Source organism: Hibiscus syriacus, unplaced genomic scaffold (genome assembly GCF_006381635.1).
Source record: "Hibiscus syriacus cultivar Baekdansim isolate YM2019G1 unplaced genomic scaffold, ASM638163v2 tig00000145_pilon, whole genome shotgun sequence".
NCBI lineage: Eukaryota > Viridiplantae > Streptophyta > Magnoliopsida > Malvales > Malvaceae > Hibiscus > Hibiscus syriacus.
This window is the reverse complement of record NW_024061769.1, coordinates 1-24,884: the sequence shown is the minus strand read 5'-3', so window position 1 is coordinate 24,884 and position 24,884 is coordinate 1. Positions and strand designations below refer to the sequence as shown.

Genomic DNA, 24,884 nt, shown 5'->3' with positions numbered 1-24,884 from the left:
CACATCATTTATTAACTTTATTTGAAGTGCACTCCCCGATGTTCATAGCAACAATAAATTATGATGCGGAGAAAGAGAAGAGTTAACAAAATAGAAAAATGAAATAGGATGTGAGTATTTCCATTAGAAACGAAATAAAATTGACAAAATAGGGGGAAGAAAGAGAAAATTGTTTAGATATCTGAGTTATTATTGAAATTCGATAATAATGAAAATTTGAAGTGACAATGATAAATGATAATATGTGGGTTGGAAGAAAAAAAGCTTAAAATTCATTAAAATGTTTTTTAAAACTATTCCAGAATTATAGTCAAAATTGTAAGAAAAAATGAATTTGATATTTTAGTAAATTTTAATGATTAAATTTAAAAATAATCATTTTAAAAATAATTCATATGATCCAAGTTGTATGTTGGGGCTTCGGCCGAGGGCCAGTGGGTCTTCCACATGATTTTAAAACATTGGGCCCAAATGATCTAACCGCGTCCGTTTGTTTACAAATACAGCAAAAGGAATGGTGATGTAAGAAACAACGTCGGGATTACGAGGGCGTGGGTGGCCCCAATTTCACTTGATTGAGATTCCGTGTGTTATCCAACCAAAAAAGTGATGTATTAAGACACCAACAAAGCTATGGTGATGGAGTCCCTTTCGGCGTATTGGTGTCAGCTTCACCACATGACTGGTCTGCCACTGTAATTGCCTAATGATCTCCATTTGAGTATGTATGGAAAGCTCCCTCCTCAAGCCTCAACAAATAACAGCCAAAAAACAAAAAAGTTGAATGGAATGGGATGGTGCGTTTGAAACTTGTTTTGCACTTTCTTCCATAAAAAAAAAAGAAATTATATTCGGAAACGAAGCGGATGATAAATTCGTAATTTAAAATTACAATGTACCCTAAATGAATTATTAAAAGAATAGGGTACAAAACAGTAAACATAAGCATTGCACATTCAGAAAGTGGAGCTAGAAAAAGAATGCAATGGTATAGCATGGTGAGCAATCGGCGTTTTAAGATTTTCAGCAGATCGACTGCTCATTATGTTATACCATTCCATTCTTCCAAAGTTTGATGCTGAAAATCTACTACTTTTAAAATCCGCCGCCCCCGAATGCTGGGGGCCAGTACTGAGCACCATCGTTGTCGGCTTCAGCATGATGAGTAGTGTATGATACAGGAACCAAGCACAGCCCTCTACTCCTCAAGTTCTTCGCCTTATCCTGTATAATATTATCATATAGGAAAATTGAAAACACTATGATAGCTGCAATGATGATGAATACTTTTCTTAAACAGTAGAATGGAAATGGAAAAGAGAAAGGGGAAAAAGCATTAATTATAACTACGTTTAATTCAACTCCTTTTTCATTTTTAAAATCGGAACTTTTTTTATTAGTGTATCACCTTACCGGTTACCATGGTACATGTAAATAATTATATATTGAATGCTTTGGGGAAATAGTTTATGGGTACTCACAGTTTGTTGGTTCCTCACGTTTGGAGATGCAGTACCCAAGTAAGGGGAGCTAAGAGCCTGCGTTTAAAGTGGGGGAAAAAGGAATTATTATTATTTTTATGACTTCCATGAGTAGAGAATAAATATGTTATTTTGCAGGGAAAAAGCATGAATTATTGAAACTTGAAAACAACATGCTTTCCCTCTCACTGATTTCTGAGCTGCTTGGGACTAGGGCAGAGAGAAGCTTTTTTTTTTTAAATAAAAGAAAAAAAGATGTGGAAGAAACATCACCTCAATTTGATCCTGAAGGAATCTGACATACCCAATAACTTCTAACAAAACAGAAGCTGTGTCGGTCTGCAAAAAAAAAGAGCACACAATCCACCAAATCATCTTTCAGACCCTTCTTAAATGTTAAAAAGAGAAGCCCTAAAACAAACAAAGACAGTAAAGCAATTCCTTTATGGGTTTTATCATAAAATACAACTGTTTTTTTCTGTAATCTGTACTAACTGCTTGGTATTTAGTTAAGTTTTTGTGGTTTTATTGATGAAGAAGGTTTAAAGGAATACTTGTTGCTTACCTTTCCAAATGGGGAAACTAACTGGTGAAGTGTTGTTATTCTGTCTCCCAGCTTCTCCTTTCTCACCTGGAAGGATTAAGCAGAAATATATGTAACAATAATGCAGAACAAAATCTGAACAAAAACTCATAAATGTAACTTAGTTTGCTTTGGCCTTTCGATAACATGGGTAGCTAGTAATAGCTGAAAAAGAATAATACATGCTTGGAAGTAGACAATCAAGAATGACATAAAGTGATATCGAGAGAGCAACAAAGAAAGATTCTATGTGCACTGCTTACCTTTAAAAGTGGTTGGCTTGAACTTGAAGATGGCTGAACCCTAGCCTTCTTGCATACCCGACCTGTGGCTATGCTATTACACTATTGCCAATACACACACACACACGAAAATGCAAGTTTTATCAGTCAAATAAATGCAAGATCAGAAAGAAAAAAAGGTATGGGATTCATGGGTTTGGGTTGTTTTCTCTTTCTTACCTCAGAAGAATGATTTAAGCCAGGTTGATTAACAGTCGTTTCAAGATCTGCCGCCTTGTGGTAAGTCAATTCTAATATATTATTACTACTTAAGTTAGTAATGCAAGATCTGGGAGGGGAAACTGGCATTATTTGGGACCAAGCAGCCGCAGATGCTTGAAATTCATCATTACTATGACCCAAGAGGTTGCTATTTTGAGTAATCTCTTGCTTTACGTCAACAACCAAAGGAACCCTTGGAGATGGGCTTAGGATTTGGCTTTCCCAAATTTCCAACTTTTTGGGCTGATAATGACTTGTCCCAAACCTTTCTTCTTCCCCGGATACTCCTCCCCTAATCACCAAAAGAATAACCCATAAACCACAATTATTACTTTATCAGTTGAACATGAACCTATATATGTACAAGAGAAAGCTATATTATGAATAACTATCGTGAAAACCAGAAGTTGAGATTATATATGAATAGTATTTTAAAAAGTTAAGGGTCCCAAAAGTAAAATTTATGGATAAAGAGAGAGGAACAGTAGAAGAGTAGCATGAAAAAAAGTAGAGATGAAGTGGGGGAGAGCTCACAGGAGTAGTTGGCTCCATGACTGTACGGGAAGCTCTTGGAAATGATGATCAGGCAAAGAATTAGGAAGAAGAGTTGTAGAAGATCCAACGACATACTGAGGAGATAGGAGAGAAGGGGGTATTGGAGCAGTAAACAAATTAGAAGAATGCTGTTGCGGTTGTGGATTCATGCTCCACCAGCTAGGGTTTCCAGCTGCCATCATTTATTTGCTTAATTGTTGTTGATGATGAGCTTGCTACTTCAATTTTCATACGACTCTATGATCCTCCAAAAAAAGATGCTCAACCCCACAGATACACAACAAATAAAGAATAAGAAAAGAAGAAAAACTTTTTTCTTTTTCTGAAAAACTTTTTTCTTTTCCTTTTAACTTCCTCTCTATCACTTTGCTGAGTTTCCTTTGTTCATGCACTCAACCAAACAGGTCTTTTGGGTTGTTAAAATCATAATCAACAGTCTCTCTCCATCCCCTTGTTTGCCTTCTCAGAAAAGGACGAAGAAACTTTGAGTGTATGGCATTGAAAGAAAAATTTTATACCAAGGGTGGGGTTGCTGTGATTCCCATTCGTTTCCTGCCTTGCCTTTCTTCTTTTTTATTCTTTGGCTTTGCTAAGCTTTCGCTTTATTATAAAGCGGACAGAAAAGCTGGTGGCCAGTATTTTCATCCTTATGACTTAAACTATTACTCCATAATTTAGGCTAAACTACATCACTCGCTATCTAACTTCTAATATGTTTTCATTTTGTCCATTTTAAATATATCTTTTCAATTTAGTCACTAAACCCACAAAAATACTCTTTTCATTGCGATGGCACATGTCATCATTCATCACCTTATTTGATCCAAGAATCACTAAACTTATTGTAATGGCACATGTCATCATTCATCACCTTCTTTGATCCAAGAATAAGAGAAATATTTCTAAACTTAAGATTTAACTCTAATAGAACTCATTGAAACACCAGTGGTAAAAGATAGTATTATTCTTTTTAGATATTTTTAACTCGAGTAATTGTATCTGCGATGTGCATTTGTTTTTTAGTAAGCTGAAGAATTCTATGAGTATATATTATCTTATAATCACTCAAACTATTGAGAGAAAAAAAAAGCTCCAATACCTCCGTGACTAATTCCCTAACACATAATCAATACACCCTAATTGAGAATAAATTATTAAACTAAATTCACGTTATTATTAACTACATATATTTTATAAAAACATATTGATTATAGTATAAAATATAACATACATTTGTAATAAAAATTAAATATATTTATTTTATAAAAAAATTTATAATTTATATTACAAAATTAAAAATAATAATGAAAATTTTAGATTAATTATAAAGAATTAGAGTATATGAATTTCTATTTGAACGTTTCAAAAAATATTTATATGCACGACCTTACAAAAATTAAGTTTATTGGAACGTTTAGTCAGTTAAAAAATATTTATATGCAGGACATATAGTTTTATATTGATTTAGAATTATTAAATGAATAATTAAGATCAAATTATAATGATTTTTTTATTAATCTGGAGTAAGTACAAGGTAGTATCTATTTAACCCTCAATCTTTCGACATTGAATGTTCACACTCCTGACACCTTTGGTGCTCGAACCCGAGTCTTCAAAAATTACAACAATTCCTTTATCTATACTCCAACATCGAATGGGGTCGTTAGCTTAAAACAAGAACGTCTTAAAGTTTTTAAATAGAAAGTTAGTCTAAAAACAATCAATGTTGGCTTAGCTTTGTCCAACGGATCGTGCTGTTTTATGGTAGCCTAGGCTAAACATGATTAAAAAAAAGAATATGGGAGTGTTTCCCTTAAACTATTTCATGTGACGCTCTAGGAGCTGTTACAGATATTTTTCATGAAATGATGGAAATGTCAGTTTCACAAATATACTGGACTTGAAGACTCTAAACTATGACAAAAGACAGGCAAAATCATGGTTGCTGGTGGCAGAATCAGACAAGATTTGATTTGATTTCAGGGGTTTGATGAAATTCTGTTATATTATTTAAGCTATTAAACGAAATCGAAAATTTGAACCGAGGATGTGATGAAGCTATGGAAAGATGAAAATGTAATCGCAAGTGTAGGGTTTGACCCCACAGGCCACACCCCTCCCACTAAAATCAGGGCCCTGTTAAGCTTGTGAGTTTCACACTTTTGGTTCAATGCCAATGCCTTTTATCAGACCATTTTAGAATATTTTTTTTACGTTGTTTAAACTAATTATATCATTTTTACTCATATAATATATACAAAAACACGTTCAAATTGACGTATTATAATAACATTATCAATCAAATTGAAACGCAATCGATTATAATTTTAAGATATTATGATATCAATTCATGTATTCATTATATCCACTTTAAGTTACCAGAATATATGTTGTGTTTTTCTTTTCAATCTGTCAAAGCTCACTCTTGCATTGCATTCCCAACTGTGTATCTAAAATGCATGAACTGTGGAAGAGTCAAAATAAATAATTCTACCTGAGAAAGTTATTAGAAATTTAAGGATATTTAATTAAGCTTTTTTTAACTGTAAATGGTGACAGTTTTTATAAAATCAATTTTGTATGGTATACTTTTATAATTCAAATAAGACATTCTTTAAACTATCTTGAGTCCTGAAATCTGGACTACAGTTTATATAGGGGTGTAAATCAACCGAGTTTGAACGAACAATATTATGTTCGTGTTCGTTTAAATTTTCAATATCATGTTCATGTTCGTTTATATATCGTTCACGAACATGTTCATTTTTTTTTAGGAAACTAAGAACTTATATTCCAATAGCATCAATGATGACAATTTGCTTAATACATTCAGGTTCGTCCGAAAAAACCAAATTGGATTGGGGTTCGATAAAGCCCATTGAGCCAGCGTGTGTGCTGCTCTATTTGCTTTCCTACAAACATAGTGAACTTTGAAAGAAGAATTAGCATCGAGGAGGGAGTGAGCCCTCATTGAGCAACAATCCGATTGTAGAGAGGTCCTGGGTCTTGTTCAGACTTCTGTTGGCCAGTCTATTCACCACCGAGATAGCTTCTCCTTCGATTATGACATTGCTCCATCCATTCTCGACAGCAAGTCGTACACCCTGTGAAAACGCATAAACTTCCGTAGATTCCGTCGTATTGGGGTCCGATCTATCTAGCCATTCCTCCTAGGACCATTCCATTCGAATCTAACAATGTTAGCAAGCGCGTTCGTTTATATGTTCATGAACATGTTCATTTAGCGTTTGTTTAATAATCGTGAGCGTGTTCGTTTATATGTTCTCGAACGTGTTCAAGAACATGTTCGTTTAGCGTTCATTTAGTGTTCGTTTAGCGTTGTTTTAATGTTTGTTTATCGTTCGTTTATATATTGTATTTTTTATTTCATTTGCAAGCTAAAGAAAAAAAATGATAAAATTACGTCATCGGTGCTTAAACTCCTTAAAATTCATAGTTTAAAATGCAAATTTTATCATGTGTTCTATTTAATCATTTTCTTCACGGATATATAAAATGTAAAAAATAAAACGAAAAGGAGAATCGGGTAATCGAGTTTGCTCATGAACATAAATGAACGAGATGATAAACGAGTTTATTCGTGAACATAAACGAATTGAACACATCTCTTTTCGTGTTCGTTCGTTTATTAAATGAACATAAACTTTTTTTTCATGTTCGCTTATTTAGCTTAACTAACAAACATAAACGAATGTTATACGAACGGTTCACAAACAATTCATCGAACGCTCTGTTCATTTACACCCCTAAGTTTATAGTAGATTTTATAGAAATTAAATTCCAAAATATTAACTCTAAATTGAAAAGTAATTATTTTTTGACAACAAAAACTATCAATATACGAATCATGTTACATTAACTTTTAGACATGGAAATGTTTTCCTTTACAACATATTGCAATTCGAAAGCAAACTCAATTTCTGTAATTTATAGAATATTGCAATCTAAGTACGTTTGATTGCAAAGAAATAAATAAATAAAACACCGACAGGTTACGGAGATTGTAAAGGGATGGTTGTTGCTTAAAATAACGAGCATAAAAGGTGGGCTTGAACGGGCCTTGTTAAATCCTGAAAATAGAATGGGGCTTTTAGCCTGCGAATTATACCACATTAAAAATTAAAATAAACATACTAAATATAAATTTATAAATTTTATTCATCATTTGTGAATCAACCATACTAAAAAAATTAAAATTAAATTCAATTATTCGTATTGTTTACTGTTGATAAATATAAACGTAATTGTGCATAAAATCTCCAAATTATAATCCTTATTCTAATATGAAACGCCAACCATTTAAATATGATTACATGAAAGAAGATAAAATTTGACCCAAAACACAAGAAGGTAGAGTTTTTTTTAGAACAAAGCTTGAAGATGGCGGCATTGCTCATTTACTACTCAAACATGATTGTGTTGTGTGTACAAAACCAGCATCTCATTAATTGATTGAAGCTGCTGGATCTGCTTTTAGCAATTTGGCCAAACATGACAAAGTTTATCTCTTCTCTCCCCCCCCCCCCCCTTGTTTGTAGTGAAAGGAACACTGAGCATCGGACAGCTCAACATTATGTCTTTACCATTTTGGTTTTCTTGTTGAATACTGACTTCTACTATTTTCGGATTCACTGGGGGGGGGGGGCAGTATTGATTGTATTTCAGAGATGGGGTTAAGGTGTAGCTTCTAACCGGCTCTTGTAGCGCTGTCGGTTTCTGCGCCTTTTGAATTCTTCACTTCCCCTTTTCACAAACACCCAAATACATACATTGTAATTCGTGCATTTTTCTTCTGATTATTCACTATTCCTATGAGCTATGGGGGAAATAATTTGGGTAAACTATGTTCATAGTCGTTTAACTTTTAGGATGCTTGTATTTCCATCATTCAAGTTGAAAAACTTTGGTTTTAGTTATTATTGTTAAAGAAATGTTTTCATTTGAGTTAGGCATAATATTGAAGTTATCTCCCAACGTTTATTAAAACGAATATTTTGGTCACTTTTTTTTTTAGCATTTTAGCTTGAATGTTTTATTTTAGGGTAAGAAAACTCCTAACGTTTGATCGAATAGTTACTTTGGCCTTTATTATTTTTTCCTCAAATATTTTACCCCCCAATGTTTCATGTTAGGATAAAAAAGGCCCTATTTTAGAACATTAACCACTTTTTAACTAATGATTTTCATCTACGGAATGATCTTTTTGCCTCAGAATAAAATGTTGGGCCAAAATACTTCCCAAAAAAAAAGAATAAGGGCCTATGGGCTAATTTTGACGTTATTCCTTTAAGTTATTCCACCACTACACTTTACATGCTATAATTATTGCACAACTAAAACCAATTTATTTGGATGGTGACACTAAAACTCAAACCCGACAATGCAATCAGTATATGTGGTTTATCTTGGCTATATACGTTTGTGTTTGTATACGTAGATTACATAGCTTCCATTTTCAGTGTGCTGCTGCGATTAGGTTTCCATCGTTATCATCGTTTAAGAACCAAAAGGGAATAATAACTCATTTAAAGCTTTAACCACTTTCACAATATTCCTTTGCACGGTCTCTTTTGCTGATTGATTTTGCCATGTCAAATGCTCAAACTATTATCAACAATGGGTTAAGCAGAATATGTCGATGATCATACTACGAACGCTTTTTTTATTACATTTCATATGAATGGTCCAATCAATCTGCAAAAAATATTCCCAGATTTTAATGCTTGACAGATCCATGTTTTAATGTCCTAACCATAGATAATAATTCCTGATAATGAAATTCATGGTCCAGGACAGGGTCATAAATATGGAGTTTTGTTGATTCATTTCTTTTGAATTAGGGTAGAAATACTTGAACATCTTGCATTTCCTGCAAGTTATATTCCAGGGACCCTACCCCTATATCGTTATCGATGAGGCGTTTGCTACTGGTTTCAGACACATTCATCTTTGAATTATTTGTGTATATATTTAGACAGCTAGGTGCTCACCAATAATTCAACTCTATCAATAGCTGTAGTGTTAAACGGAAATCAAGAGCACGTGAAATCTAATCAAGATTTGCATGTCTGTCTGAGAAACAAATATCATCCAAACATTCGATAATAATAAGAGAATTGTAAGTATAAGAGATGCCATATTTTAAAAATGATTACGTGAAGTAATCGTTTAGACCAGTTACTGTTTAATTATGCCCCGTTAGCCTCTCCCAAAGTTTGGGTTGATCTAGACTTGGATATCATCCGCTCTACTGTTTAATTAAAAAAAATTGATCAGTCGTTGTAGAACCTTGACAAAATTCATGGGTTGCAATCAGTACTGAATTACAGTATATAATTCTTTCCATTTAATGGAGTTACTGTTTCTAGTTTGAAAGTGAAATGAGTGATGGATGTGCAAGCAATATTTTAGCTTTTTGGAGGCTGGGAAAGCATTTTTGAAGCAAGGAGATAATGGAGGTATTCAAAATCAATTCCATATGCTTTGGGAACAAACTCATTTCTCTCTGTTCATTGAAAGAAACGATTCTGGGGGAAGCACACACACACCATGCCAAGCTACTTTCTCGTTTACATGCTTAGAATTTCATTTGTGACAACCTCTAATATATATATATATATAATTAAAATATTTTTTAATTAATGACAAAAAATAATATAAAATAATTGCATTTATTAATATAAAAAATTCATGAAACCGTCATATGGTGTAATGAGTATCATTTTTATATTTAAATTTTAGCCGTTAAGTGAATATTGTGCAACCCATGAATTTTTTTAAAATTTTATTGGAACTCATCATGTGGGCGTAAAGAGTTCCAACCGACCAACTAATTAAAATAATTGCATTTAAAAATATACATCTGATTAATACTTTCCCATAAAAAATATTTTGACCATTTCTAAAAATAAAAAATATAAAAATGTTAATATAATTAAATTATAAAATAATGATTAAAAACTCAAATGTAAGAAAGTTTTTCTTGAATTTTACCGTAGAAAAAAATGATAATTTTTAAGTGTTTACTATATAATTCAGCAAACCATTTAAAAAATAAAATTAAAAACAACAAATCAATAATTTAATTAGTTGAAGGGAGTTTTTATTATATATTACTTTATTATTATTTATTGGTCAACATGTCGATCCAAAATCTAATGGTGGTTTCAATTTTTTTACTAAAATAAAAAATATATTTTATCATGCAAATATTGATATAAAATATAATAAAATGTTTATTAATTTTCAAATGTATTTACTATAAAAGTTAAAAAGTTTATCATCTATGCGTAAAATATGGATTATAGAACAAAAAATTCAACCTTTTCCCTTTAATTTAGGAGGTGGGGGGTAAAAATCTGGATTAGGACGGAGGTCAAAGAGTCAAGGACTCAATGATTACAGTTTACCTCCGTCAACCCCAACAACTAAACGCCATTATTTTTTGCGAACTACACCATATGGTGACGTGGAAGCACCTTATTTGATCATATGTTTTAGCTTGTTATAGACCATCGGATCATAGCGCACGCGTGGCGATGTTCTGTTTCTTTGGGATTTACACAATTATTACCAACAGACACCGGCGTGATAAGAAAAATATTTACCCCGACAACTTTGACTGCAGTACTTAGTAAAAACATCCGGCGAATAAACCAAGGGTTTATTTTATTATTATGTGTGTTCGTGTATTTCTTTTAGTTAGATTAAATGTTTCTACCAAAATAATATTAATTCGTGTCATAACACTGATTAAATGTCTAGTTAAGCAGTGTTTTTCCCTAGGACGAATATTGAACCCTCAATTTTGGCAAATGGTCCTTCATAAGATATCGAAACTATTTGCATGCTGATTGCTACGTGACAATTTTCCATGGAAAATTTTCACAAATTTCAAGACAATTTATATTTTGTTTGTTTGTTCCGATTTTATGCTGTCTTATTAGAGATATCAGGATGCACAGAACAAAATCTATAAAAAATCCTCCATGTAAAACAAGAGTTTATGTCTTCGGTTTATGATACGATGATGCAGAGTCATGCATGCACTGCTCTGTAATATAAATAAATTTTCTTCGCAAGGAGCTCAGTTCGTCTCCTCTTTCACGTGCAATCCCTTTCTCTCCTTCACTTTCTGAATTTACTAGACCATGTCTTATGTGAATAATGGTCAGGGTTGACTGTTGAATGCAAGCTTTTGCTTATCAATTCTACTTTTATGTTGATTAAAATTATTACGCTTGTAGGAAACAAAATAATGTCACCAACAGCTACGACATGTGAAAAGCCACAAAATTGTGTTCTTTTTTATTGCAATGTCTTGCCGACAAATCAAGAAACAACCTTTTTATTAACAAAAAAAAATGATGAAAAAATCTTTAAAAATTATAAATAAAAGTGTTCGGTTTAAATACATTTTGCATGAATACAAATTAAAAATGTTGTGAATCTGTAAACTTCAAAGCTATTTTAGAGGTATAACATAAAAGGCTTATCAAAACTTTCCCTGTGATATTACATTATTACTAGCATAGTACTAAAATGACCTGAGCACGACACAATAAAAATTATTAAAATACATCATAAACTATAAGATGACCGCATGATTTCAATAATAAAACATAAATATGGTATTTTATATACAAATATGATTATTATTTCTTCACGTTATGATAAAGTAAAATATACGAAATAATAATATTATACAAATTGTCGGGTAATAGTAGTAGGGTAATTAAGCATCTATAGAAAGGCCAAAGTAGCTTCTTTTTTATGCTTCATCAAAAACCAGGCCTCTCTCTCTCTCTCTCTCTCTCTCTCTCTCTCTCTTCTTACATTAGCTTGTGTTCTTCATTCTCATGTTTGTTGTATGTAATTTAAGAAAAAAGGTTGATGAGAATTTCATACTTTGATGTCAACACCTTTGGAACATGATTACATAGGCTTAACAGAGACTTCTTCAATGGAAAGAAGCTCCGAGAAGATCTCTTTTTCTTCTTCACCCACTTCAGTTCCCTCCACTGAAGACAAAACCAGCAAAACCACCAACGAAACTTGTCTGAATCTCAAAGAAACTGAGCTGAGGCTTGGTTTACCAGGTTCTCAGTCTCCTGAGAGAAGACTCTCTCTCTTTGGTAAAGACTTGGAGACTAATGATAAAAGTAACGGTTTTGCTGGTAGCCCTCTGAAGAACTTGGTGTCAGGAGCTAAGAGGGGGTTTTCAGATGCCATTGATGGGTCTAATGGGAAATGGGTTTTCTCTATGAATGTTAAACCTGATGTTGAGTTGGCTAAAGCTGCTGTCTTGGCCTCTCCTAGAGGTGGTTTGCACAGTAAAACCAATTCCCAGCAAGCAAGAAAATCTGTGTCTGTAATGAAAGAGGTCGTTGGTGTTCCACAGTCTCCAAAACCAGTTCAAGATAAAAACAATCTTGTTCCTCCTGTACATGACCATGCCAGTGCCCCTGCTTCAAAGTATGTTTGTATTACCTTTTTTTTATATGTATAACTTTTACATCAATTATTGAGCAAGAAACTTTTTGTGTGTGTGTGTGTAACAGGGCACAGGTAGTAGGATGGCCACCGATTAGATCATTCAGGAAGAACAGCATGGCCTCTAATTTGGTAAAGAACAGTGATGAAGGTACTGGTTGTCTCTATGTAAAGGTGAGCATGGATGGAGCGCCGTACCTGAGGAAGGTTGACCTTAAGACCTACAATAACTATATGGAATTCTCATCAGCTCTGGAGAAGATGTTTAGTTGTTTTACTATTGGTATACCAATCCCTCAATACCATACATAAATGCATATTTTTGTTTGTTTGTGATCAGTGTATCAAGATTACTCCTTTGTAAACGTTGACCTATTCTTAACTCTCAAAGAACTGATTTTTCATTCTAGTTCTAAGATACAATTTATCTTATTCTTTGATATCTGATATAGTTTTGTTTTGAAACGTTTTAACATACAATGATTTGTAGATCAAGTGTATATGTTGAATTATGTGTATGGATGGCTGTGATTCAGGGCAGTACAATTCCAATGGGCTTCCTGCACGAGATGGTCTCAGCGAGAGTCGTTTGATGGATCTTCTCCATGGATCCGAGTACGTGCTGGCATATGAAGACAAGGACGGTGACTGGATGCTAGTCGGAGATGTTCCGTGGGAGTAAGTCCTCCTTCACCTACATAACCATTTTCTGTTGGTCTACTTATGTAAAATTGACGTTGCAATGTATCAGTGCATAATACCGCAGTACTGGCCTATGCTGATGGTGTCTGATTTCTTGCAATTAGTTATTCTTACTATGTTAATCCTTGGCCTTGCTATCTTTGTTACTCAGGATGTTCACCGATTCGTGTAGGAGACTGCGGATAATGAAAGGTTCGGAAGCAATTGGACTAGGTATTCCTTACTGATCAAAACAGAATACATCTTTAACCTGAAAATTAGCTTGCTTTAGATTTTGTTTAGCTTTATTACTATTTCCTTTGATATTAAGTTAGTCTATTTGGGTTGCTTCCAGCTCCAAGGGCTATGGAGAAATGCAAGAACCAGAACTAATGCAAAAGAAACAAGCATTCAAAACTCTATGCAGAACCTTACTCAAAGAACTATATATATATATGTGTGTGTATATACATATATATGTTTTCAGATATTACAGTTTGATGTATTTAGTTGAATTAAGCAAAGAAATGGCTTTGTAATGGACAAATTACGGCATTGAAGACATATCCAATTGTTTTTTAAGGTTGTCTGGTTTACCTTTCTTTTGTTTAATCTTTATCTCAATTTGTGTACTGTGTAAATGGATTGATTACCAATTACTAATTGCCAGTTGCCGATCTGTTTCTTACTTTATTTAGAAAAGAAGAGCACGCCTGCCTCAGCGTCCATTGGAACAGTCCTAAGTTGTAATAACTGGGACAAAGGAATGGAAAAGATAAGAAAAAGGCATTGATTAGTTGCAATGAATCTGAAGCTTGGGTGACAAGTGTGGGAATTCCATAAGTGGGGTGTGCTTTTGTTTGAGAAGAAAACCCCACTTCAACTCAATCCCATCATTTTAATCTTTTGCTTTGTGATTGGAACAGATAAACAAGTGTATTTATATTATGAATTCTTTGGGGGGACAAATTACATTATATCTTAAGAGAAGATGAGAACCATTAACAATACGTCAACACTTCAATCCATATGAAAGTTACCACAAAATCAACAACTTGTTGACCTATTTTGTGTGAATTATTCAGTCATTGGTTTCATGCTGCTTTACCGCTATTCGACAAGTTTCTGCAAATCTGTTCAATTTGAGGCATGGAAGTAATTTCTTTGGTAAATTATGCGTTTAGTACCAATTTGAATTTTCATTTTTTCCAAAACTATACCCAATCGTTCTCGTTCAGAATTTAACGTTAAGTTTTGGAAAAAAAATTGAAAGTTTAGATATTAAAATTGATCAAAATTAATAGTTTAAATACTAAACAAGTTAAAAACTGTAGGTACTAAAATGGAACAAACACTAAGTAAAACAAAAGAGAGTGGATAGTAAACTAGGTTGATTATCTCATAAATAAATTACATTGGAAAGACATCTTAGAGTATGATCCTAAGAACTGGAAGTCATGTTTTTTTTAAAGTCAACAAGAAAATAGTCTCAGCTTGCTACAGGACAATGAAAAATATAGACACAAGTTTAATCTAGTGAAGCTGAAACATTCCTGATCCTGGATAATTTCATGATTATGGTTTGGAAATTTGCAGATACGCCATCTGCGTATATCCATTAAATACAGATCTCTCGAGCCTGTCTAAACCGAGCCGCTGAAACATGCGATAGCGGCCATCTTCAACAATTGGTGTTGGTGCACGGGCAAGATCATAGCGAGTTAGGTGGGTGAGGGAAGGACCAGCTGCTGGGGGTAGCTTATCAAGAATCGACTCAACAAACCTGCTATTTTGAAAATGTTGGGCATAAGAGATTTGGGTATTGTTGTGGTTAAAGTTATCCCGCATCTCCCCTCTAACACCCCCACCATACTGCATGTGGCCCTCACAATTCATTTGTATCCACAGGCCTCTCCCAGAATTTATTTCTTTTTGATCTAATCCCGGCTTCATCACTGTCCTTAAGCAGCTATGGCCACCCCCTGAATGAACAAAGTCCACAATTCGGTAACAAAATAGAGTATTTTCAGCTATGCAAAAAGCTACATTGCACTTGGGGAAAAAAAGAAAGAGTTCCTTAAGACACAACCGGAAATCTCTCTCTTCATGCCAACAGAACATGTACATACCTAACATCTAAATACAAGCAACAACAAAAGAAAATACAAGATACTAACATGAATAAAGCCATATGAGAAATAACAGAAGGTGATATCTTGTTACTGTTAAAAATGTAATCATAACATTTTTTAAAACCCGTCATTTTACTCATGAACTGATATACAAAGACTTCCTTTTATCTTTATTGGAGTCTAACCAATCTGGGTTCTGTTTTATATATGTTTTTACTAGCATGAGTTATACTAGTTATAAATTTCCAGGAAAAGCAAATAAAAAAGAACCAATCAAGACATAATGGCTTTGTGACAACACTCAACCCTTCTAGTCTGGTCTGGTAACATATGATATTCACTGCAATCCAAGAGCAAGACGATTGGTTATGCATCAATCAAACAATGAGAAGATGAACAGAATGGTAGGCAACTAGAAACGATTACACATTTAGGAGGAGAAATTATGCAATAAGGGAAAGTAAGTATCCTAAGTTCCCAACAATTAGAAAACCTAAGCATATACCTACTGAGATCTTGCTGAAGGTATGGCAATATGGGGGAGTACATGCATGGAATTCGAGAATATAAATTTCAGACAAAATGACAGAAGAAAAATGTGGATGCGGGCCACAACAAAGCAAATGTGAGGATATCAGAAACTGAGAAAGGAATAAAAGAAAAGCATATAAAAATGATGTCAGAGCATCTACCTCTTACGTAGAACTGGTCACATATCTGCCTCAATGATTAATGATCTCCATTTCCAGTGTCATAATTGTCTTCAAAAACAAGATGGTTAAAGCCAGCTTTCAACGCCCGCTTTAGCCTGTTAATTGAAGCGCATTCCTACACCATAAGCAGAATAAACTCAAAATCATACAAGGCAAGACCAAAAAAGCATCCTTAAATCAGCTCTACTGAAACCTAAAACTTTGAACTTGCTAAGGGAGAAGATCAACTATACTAGGATGCATTAAGTACCTCTGCAAGGTGCCTTGTCTGGATTTCGAGCAGCAGTTATATTTAGAGATGTTAGATGCTGTATTCTTGCCTTCAATTCTGATTGTTAGATCACTTCTTTGTCAAGTATGGTAAATTGAAGCAGAAAAAGGAGACTGCTTCTTACATGGATTCTTAAGATTCATTTTACAATGCTCACATCAACTACAAAATTCTTTTAACTCGCAGTATTAATAATAATTTTTAAATATTATTCATTTAAATTTCAAGGAATGAGATTGGGTTTGGGGGGCCTGTAACAGACCGAACAAGTTTACGAGGTGGAGCACATGTCAGAGGAACTGGCCGAATGGTGGGCCTGTTTGCAATCCATGCTTTAACCCGTATAGGCCACCGTTGGGCTATGGGGGAGTGTTTTGTTGAATTAAACCACTTGTGGTTCCTCACGAACAAGGTACACCTATGAGAAAAAAATGGAAAATCACTAAATCAGGTTATGCTTGTCCAAAATCAGGTTATCGTTGTAGTTATATTTCCATGGGGTATACGTACGCAGATTTGAATCAAAGTATTCAATTAAAAAAATATAAACGTTTTTCTAGCTCGATTTGATGGGAATCTTATTTCTTATGACATTAACTTAACTAATTGAGTTAAACTCGAGTTTAATAAATGTTTTAAACTTATCGACGGGTTGGAGCCTGCCTGCTTTTGCTAACACAATTTGAGACCTCAACAAATGTTGCAAGAATAAAAGGTTATTTGATGGATGTAGGGATGGTTTGGTACCGACAATTGACAAAAGGAAGCATGAAACGGGAGAGTACTAATAAATCCAACACCGAAAAATCTCATAATATCCCCTTCGATATCTATTTTATTATTAATATACTAAAAGGCCGTCAGACATATGATTGGAAGATTACAGCTTTGTCCATGAACTACGAACTGTCACATCTGGGATTCTTTATTATCGTAAGTGGCACGGAATGTAAAATTATGAGTAGAATAGGATTATCAGCGGGAATAAGATTACTGAGAATGTTGTATTTTGTGTTTGATTCGTTTAGCAAGAATATAATATTACAGTATTTGGTTAAAGGAATAAAAGATTATTAAAATGTATATTTTACTAAATTGTCATTATTATATATTTGTTTTTTAACAAGTTGGAATCTACTATAATATTATTATAATTAATTTATATATTTTCTTTAAAAATTTAAAATTCATAAAATTTATATAATTTTTTTTACAAAATTAAAAAGATAAATAGGTTTAATGAAAGTGTAAAATTTTATTTTAACCCTCTAAACTTCATATAGAATTCTAATTATAGACTTTTTTTTGTAAATCTAAAATAGTTTAAGGATAAATTTGTAATTTAACCTTTGTTGAATTTTTATTATTCAACGATAAAATAAGAATATTTTGAAAAAAAATTAAGGGCATTTTAGTCTAAAACGCCGGTAATCCAACAATACCTAAAGGAAGAGGTAATCACATTCCCAATAATATATCCCCAAAATACTACTGTTGGGAATAAGGGATTAGCGGAGGTTAAGAATGTTTGCCTACAAAACGGGAGAATGAGATTCCATTCTTGTGGTAATCCAATATGATGTCAACCAAACGCCCCCTAATAAATATGTGATTAATCAATTAGGGACCCTTCTACCTTTAAAATTGGAAACTCAAAACGAAAATGATACATTTTAAAGTTTGGAGACAAATTAGGCCGTCAAATTAATTAACTTAGAGCAGAGCGGGTCAAGCACCAAGAACGAAGGACACTAGTTTGGTCAAGCATCATTAAATTAGGCTCACTGAACACCGTCCTTGAAATGGTCAAAATTATAGTAATAAATCTTAAATGTGTCCCCTCACACTAATTTATGGTCAGCATTTTAAAACCTCATATTAATTGTATATTTTGCTCGAGTGTTCAAAATTACTTAAAGCAGCCTTATTTAACCTTAGATCTAAGCTACAGCAGAAGCACTTGTTTCACGCATATGGTGAAAACAAGAGAAAGAACTGCTTGCGGGATCCCTGGCAGAAACGGGCTAGTTCACGCTGTAATAATTTTATGCTGTTTAGCGATTTGTTTGTAATGTTGAGTGCAAAACCCTGAATTCCCTATATATAAAGTTTCCGTACAAAATTTGTTTTCTCTGCATATTAGGGGGAGGAAAGTAAAGAAAAGCACTTAGATTAGGGCAGAGATTAGGGTTTATATTAGGGACTCCGTTTAAAATTTGAGGAGAGAGTAAACTTTCAAAAAAAATGAGACAAAAATATATAACCAATTAAAATTTTAAAAAATTATAAAATATATATTAATTTTAAATTTGTAGGAAGGGTGATTGTCCCCTAGATTGGGGGCTAGGTGATGCAAAATAGAAGAATGCATTAAAAAGAAACAGTCACATAATGATGGGGTTGCTTGCATCCAGAGTTATTCAAATGAAGGAATAGACAGAAAAGGCTTTAGCAACCATGGTTATCAAAATCCGACCAGATCGGTCGATTCAACCGGTTGAACCGTGAATCGGTGGTCTGTCCGATTCGGTTATCTCACAAAATCGGTCTGGTAATGAACCGGCTGAAAACCAACAAAACCGGTTTGAACCGCCGATTCACTTTTTTTAAAAAAAAAATTAAACCAAACGACGTCGTTTGTTCAACGAGCCAAGTCAAATTCGAGTATTGCTGAGCTCGACTCGAACTCGAAAACTTTAAAAGTAAGCTCAACTCGACTCAAAAACTCACGAGCTAAAAATTATCAAGTTCAACTCGAACTCGAAATATCATAATTTTATTAATGTATTGCTTAAACTAAATAAATAAATTTCATAATTAAAATTAATTGATTTAATGCTTTAAAAAATTAGTAAAATATCATAATTTTATTAATGTATTGCTTGAACTAAATAAATAAATTTCATTTTCCTGAAGAGGTAAAATTCAACTTTTAATTTTAGAGTACGTTTGAATGTAAGGTTATTAGTGACTAAATAATAAACTCAAACATGACATATGGAATGTCATGTTAACACCGTGGACCACCACATTAATACTGTGACTGTCACATTAGCACCATAATTGTCAACGACGGAAAACGTTGATCAAAGGGTCACATTGAACTTGTTCTTTTGAGTTAAAGGGCCACATTGAGAGAAAAATAATTTGAAAGTCGCATTAGTTTTGAAAAAAAAAAGGTATAGGGATCTCTGATGTCTTTTTGCATAATATAAACCCAAACATGATGACCCAAATTCTCTAAAATCTGAAGCAAACGAAATTGAACTAAAAGTGGCGTGAAACTTAGATGAATCGATACTACTCGTGTTCAATGTAATCCGAATTAAAAGTAACACATATCAAAAGTATATTGAATCGAAATCAATCCGAACAAAAAATATCTGAATTTAATTTACTCAAATTTTACATTAATAAAATTCGATTTCAATCAGGTAATTGAGTCAAAATGAACGAATTATTTATTTATAATAATATATATACTTTTAACACTATGATAAATCATAAAATCTGAATGTTTTATTTTATTTTTATATTATATTACTAATTAACCATCACAATTATTGATAATAATTTAATAGTTCAATATCATATTCACTCCATTAACAACCATATCCATATCTAATTGATATCACTTAGACAATATGTTATAATTAGTTTTTAAAAAAAATATTTTTTGGAAGATTATAAGATATTACTTTATTAAGTTTAACGATTATTAAGAGTTATAAAATGGTTCTCTGACTATAGAATGTTATTTTATTGAGTCCCTCTATTACTAAAAGTTACAAAATAGTCACCCGACTATTCATTATGATCTAAACTCATCTTTTTTTTTTGTTAAAAGTTGATGGTATTCTGAGTTAATCATTAATTTGTTAACCGTGATGTGATAAAATATAATCTCAGAATCTCAAACGACTATCATATCTCAGTCATCATGTTAACGTCAAACTTAGACAATCATCAAAAATTTTAACGGAAAAGGACGAGTTTGGAACATAACGAATAGTTCTGTGATAATTTGTAACTTTTAATAGTTGAAAAACTTAACAAAACAACATTCTATATTGAAAAATTATTTTATAACTTTTACTAAAACAATACCCTATAATCATAAGATCATTTCTGTACTTATCCTTGAATCAATTACTTTCGGTTTCTTAATGAAACTTAAAAATATCAATTTAGTGATTTTAAAATGTCAAATTTCACCGTATTAAATCTTAAAATGTTCTCAAAATTAAAACTCTAATATATTTATTACAGTTGGATCAATAATTTATTTTATCTCCAACATAATTTTTAAGTCTATTAAGGGTGTTTTTATCCTAAATTTAACCTAATATTATCGATGCATAAATTAGACTAGAAGGGTTGTCTTCCTAATAAATTTATATAATATATAATTTTGAATTAGTCAATTAAATTAAAAATAAAGTAAAATTTTGAGAATTTTTATGTTACTCACAGATCATTATGTATTTTTTGGTAATAAGGGAGGAAGCTGATTTAGCAACAACTATAACGGCTCCTCTGAAAGTTCAGATCCAGGCGGAGGAGCTCACGAACTTCATCGGGCGGGTGGCTAGTCACAAAGATGATTGGGGAGGTTGTTCGGTCTTGATGAGCCATTGCGTCAACTACAAGGTTGGCCTCACGGAATGTGTGTGAGATTCGTATGTTCCATCGTCGTTGAAGAAAATCGTGGATTCGATGGAGGAGTGCGGGTTCAAAGGTTGAAGCGGTGGAAGAAAGGGTCTTGAACGAGTCCAAAAGGTTCATTGTCTTTACAAGTGAATGATCATTAAATATTAATACAAAAAAAGTACAGCAAATATTCTCCAAAACCAACTCTTAAATAAGAGGTCGGGTGCTTAGCATTAAACCGCCTTTGATGCTTAAATCAAGGCAGGAATTGAGTCCTATTTTACAACTCAGAGTTGACTTGAAATTTTTTTGAGTCGAGTCGAATTTTCGAATTTGTGTTCAAATTTAATTATCAATATTTATAATATTATGATATTATTTTATTTCAATTTAAATAGTTTTTTATGATTATATGCAATATATATATATATATATAACAATACATTTGTGTGATTTTTGATAAAAAAAATATAATACATGTATATTTTTTTCATATGTAATATACATATATCATACAGAATTGAGGAACTCAACTCAAACTTAAAAATTCATCTACTAATTACTAAAAATTTTGAGTTATTCGAGTTGTATTTTACAACTCGATTTGAATTTGAATTTTTTTCGAGTCGAGTTTATGTAATTATAACTCAAAATCAATTCGAGTCAAGTTTTTTCGAATCGAGTCGAATCAAAAAATTAATTTTTTTAGTCGAGTCGAGTTTTGATCCCTAATTAAAATTATGACCAACGATTTACTTTTAATATATCGATTTTGATAAAATTAAACTACAAAAAAAAATCAAAATGATAGAAATGATGGTTTGTATTGGCAGTAAAAATGGAAGACCGTAACAACAAATCCGAGGGGTCAACGAAATGTATGCTACAATTTTCTACCAGGAGAGAGAGAGAGAGAGAGAGAGAGAGAAGAGTAAAGCATTGAAAGTCTCCTGCCGTTGCAAGACAAGATCATATCAGAGTATCCAGAAACAATAAATAGCACTTAAATTTAGTTGGCTCTTTGATTTAAGGAGCTGCTTCACACATTTGTTTACCTTTATTTTGATTTTGATATTGCTTTCGCTTTTGTTTTTATAACCTACTTCTTCTCAATTCTTTTCCTCTTTTGTACCTACTTTCATTCTCTCTCTCTTATTCTCTCAATGTTCAACTAATCCTTTTATATATATATATATAGTAAAGCGTGTTTTTTTTATTCATTAAAAAGAACCTTTCTTTCCTGGAAAATTTATTGAGTTTCTTCCATTTTCTGGCAGAAATTCCCCTCAAGCTTTCGGGGTTGTGTTAAAAGAAAATTCCAACTTTTTTTGAGCTCTTTTGAACGATGGGTAATAGCTTGATTTGCAGGGCAAAAAAAGACACAAAAGATAATGGATCAAGAAGCAAGAGAATGGGAAGGTCTCAAAGGAAAATGCTTGCAGAAGAAGAGTTCTTGCATAAGCAAGCTTTTTCCATGGCTCTGCATCAGCACCAACTGTCTCAGAGATTTGATGGATCCATGTCTAGGAGAATTGGCTCTACCAGCTCCAGAAGGCACACTGATCCCTTAGCCAATAATGAAAAAAAGGTGGGCTTGTTTTTATGTTTAAATAACAATATTAAACTACTTAAGTTTGCTTTATTAACTGTCTTTCAAATGTAATTATGATGTTAGTTACTGTTTTAATTGATTGGATCTATGACGAAATAGAGGGATTTTATGATTGATTGTAAAACTTGAAAAACAGTATTAGTCAATGGTCAAGCTGGTAAAAAATGGGACAATAGGCTTTGCTTTTGCTTTTCATCAGAAAACTTAGAAGGAGAGCCTGCCAAAGCATTAGTTGATTCACTGTGCTTTTAGCATTCCGCAATTTTATACATCCAAATTAGTTCTCGAGTATTAATATAATTTTATCGAGAAAATAAAGGGATCTTTTCTAGTTTATTTTTTAGTAAAAGTTAAGGGGTCTCATGATATGCACTTTTTGTTATGATCTCTGTAAAGTTTAAGTCTTTATAAGCCCTCAAAATCACTTTTTTATTTTATTTTATGAAATCAAAAGCATGTTTTAGTCTATTATGCTATGAAGATAGGGATGTGGATCATCGTCCATTAAGGCTGGTGAAAAGATCGGTGCTAAATTTCTATGTAATTGTATAACATTTTTAAACCTTATAACTCCTCTCTGTAATAAACTTACGTCTGATACTATATCTTGCTATCTGCAGGTACTGGAATCTCTTGAAAAGATCAAGTTCAAAAAGATTGTTCTGCTACATGGAGAAGGCTTTGGAGCTTGGTGTTGGTATAAAACGATTGCTCATTTGGAGGAAGTGGGCCTTCAGCCTACGGCATTGGATCTCACGGGTTCTGGTATTGATCTTACGGATACAAACACCGTCGCTACATTGGCTGAATACTCGCAACCATTGATTAAGTATCTAGAGAACCTTCCTGAAGATGACAAGGTAAGAGGGTACATTTGATACTACCAAACATTTCCATCTTGTTATGTTAAATTGTCTTGATTAATGAACTGTATATGCAGGTTATTTTGGTGGGCCATAGCAGCGGAGGCGCTTGCCTTTCTTATGCATTGGAGCATTTCCCAGAAAAGATCTCGAAAGCCATTTACCTTTGTGCTACAATGGTGTCTAATGGTCAGAGACCTTTCGACGTGTTTGCTCAAGAGGTATTTTCTTGATGCCTGGCTGTCTCTTATCTAAGTTCCATTAAACGATTTCTTTCGGAATACAGTGATTTATTTTGCCTGTTGTATGAGTATTCATGCTACCATTCTCTTATGTTAGCTAGACATAGACCTGAGAAGAATAATCATCATTCGTTGTTATTTTCTGTCATGGACTGATATCAAACAAAAACATTTTATTGCAGCTTGGTTCTGCTGAACGATTCATGCAAGAGTCACAGTTTTTGATTCATGGAAATGGCAAAGATAAGCCTCCTACAGGGTTCATGTTTGAGAAACAGCTGATGAAAGGGTTATATTTCAATCAATCGCCTACCAAGGTACGTTAACTTTGGTTATCTATGGGCACTCTATACGTTTAGGATTCATTGTTCTTTCCTTCCTTTCTTGCAACAGAGCAATTGTCCATGGCCATTTTGGAGCCAATATATGTTGTTGTATACGTTACTTGTTCTCTTTACTCATCTGCATTTTGGTTTATGAAGTGTAACCTATTTACAAAATGATATTTGGTTCCTTCCAGGATGTTGCTTTGGCCATGGTGTCCATGAGATCCACCCCACTAGGTCCTATCATGGAGAAACTGTCATTAACCACCGAGAAATACGGAACCGGGCGGCGCTTCTACATTCAGACATTGGACGATCGTGCTCTTTTGCCTGACGTGCAAGAAAAGCTAGTAAGAGAAAACCCTCCCGAAGGAGTTTTTAAGATCAAAGGGAGTGATCATTGCCAATTCTTCTCGAAACCGCAGTCACTTAACAAAATTTTAATAGAAATTGTTCAGATTCCTTAGCTCATTTTCAGATAAAAGAAAGGAACTTCTCTTTAATATTTTTATATCTATAATTGGAAGAAGAAATTTATAAGGTTGTTCATTTACACGTCTTTCATATAAGGCTGTTCTTGTATGTAGAACATGGGCCTACCTTTCTAGTTTATTCCCTTCCCCCACTAACCAATTGATATGGTGATTACAAAATGGTACAACTAATTTCCTGTAAGACTTTAGAGTTAGGATATACTTACAATACATTTTTTCACATAAATTTAGGGTCGAGTGGAAATAAATGTCTAAGGTTAATTCC

At 33.2% G+C, this 24,884-nt stretch overlaps 3 protein-coding genes and 1 pseudogene across 3 annotated transcripts; 2 read left to right on the top strand and 2 right to left on the bottom strand.

Moving 5' to 3' along the window:
• Positions 1–904: 904 nt before the first annotated feature.
• Positions 905–3,705, bottom strand: LOC120135798 (transcription factor bHLH68-like). The gene is made up of 7 exons (XM_039152021.1): positions 3,102–3,705; positions 2,526–2,859; positions 2,328–2,408; positions 2,047–2,112; positions 1,755–1,820; positions 1,482–1,538; positions 905–1,224 (listed from the first exon to the last, which is right to left on the bottom strand). Exons 1-7 carry the CDS (start codon positions 3,302–3,304, stop codon positions 1,096–1,098), a joined length of 936 nt encoding a protein of 311 aa, XP_039007952.1. The 5' UTR covers positions 3,305–3,705; the 3' UTR covers positions 905–1,095.
• An 8,243-nt stretch (positions 3,706–11,948) lies between these two features.
• Positions 11,949–13,716, top strand: LOC120135698 (auxin-responsive protein IAA27-like). Its single transcript, XM_039151947.1, has 5 exons — positions 11,949–12,617; positions 12,704–12,918; positions 13,172–13,313; positions 13,489–13,550; positions 13,672–13,716. Exons 1-5 carry the CDS (start codon positions 12,055–12,057, stop codon positions 13,707–13,709), a joined length of 1,020 nt encoding a protein of 339 aa, XP_039007878.1. The 5' UTR covers positions 11,949–12,054; the 3' UTR covers positions 13,710–13,716.
• Positions 13,717–14,785: 1,069 nt separating this feature from the next.
• LOC120134936 lies at positions 14,786–21,217 on the bottom strand (annotated as a pseudogene).
• Positions 21,218–22,241: 1,024 nt separating this feature from the next.
• On the top strand, positions 22,242–24,748 carry LOC120135610 (putative methylesterase 14, chloroplastic). The gene is made up of 5 exons (XM_039151881.1): positions 22,242–22,670; positions 23,315–23,554; positions 23,635–23,778; positions 23,982–24,116; positions 24,320–24,748. Exons 1-5 carry the CDS (start codon positions 22,428–22,430, stop codon positions 24,590–24,592), a joined length of 1,035 nt encoding a protein of 344 aa, XP_039007812.1. The 5' UTR covers positions 22,242–22,427; the 3' UTR covers positions 24,593–24,748.
• Positions 24,749–24,884: the final 136 nt, after the last annotated feature.

What these genes read in the sequence shown, in the direction of transcription:
- LOC120135610 (XM_039151881.1), top strand. Translation starts at nt 22,428, where the DNA reads ATGGGTAATAGCTTGATTTGCAGGGCAAAAAAAGACACAAAAGATAAT. An exon ending in TCGACGTGTTTGCTCAAGAG is followed by an intron (nt 23,779 to 23,981) that starts GTATTTTCTTGA and finishes ATTTTATTGCAG; the next exon opens with CTTGGTTCTGCTGAACGATT. An exon ending in TCAATCAATCGCCTACCAAG is followed by an intron (nt 24,117 to 24,319) that starts GTACGTTAACTT and finishes GGTTCCTTCCAG; the next exon opens with GATGTTGCTTTGGCCATGGT.
- LOC120135798 (XM_039152021.1), bottom strand. Translation starts at nt 3,304, where the DNA reads ATGATGGCAGCTGGAAACCCTAGCTGGTGGAGCATGAATCCACAACCG. An exon ending in TAGTTTCCCCATTTGGAAAG is followed by an intron (nt 1,821 to 2,046) that starts GTAAGCAACAAG and finishes TTTTTTTTGCAG; the next exon opens with ACCGACACAGCTTCTGTTTT. An exon ending in ACGTGAGGAACCAACAAACT is followed by an intron (nt 1,225 to 1,481) that starts GTGAGTACCCAT and finishes AATATTATACAG; the next exon opens with GATAAGGCGAAGAACTTGAG.
- LOC120135698 (XM_039151947.1), top strand. Translation starts at nt 12,055, where the DNA reads ATGTCAACACCTTTGGAACATGATTACATAGGCTTAACAGAGACTTCT. An exon ending in GCCAGTGCCCCTGCTTCAAA is followed by an intron (nt 12,618 to 12,703) that starts GTATGTTTGTAT and finishes TGTGTGTAACAG; the next exon opens with GGCACAGGTAGTAGGATGGC. An exon ending in GTTTAGTTGTTTTACTATTG is followed by an intron (nt 12,919 to 13,171) that starts GTATACCAATCC and finishes GCTGTGATTCAG; the next exon opens with GGCAGTACAATTCCAATGGG.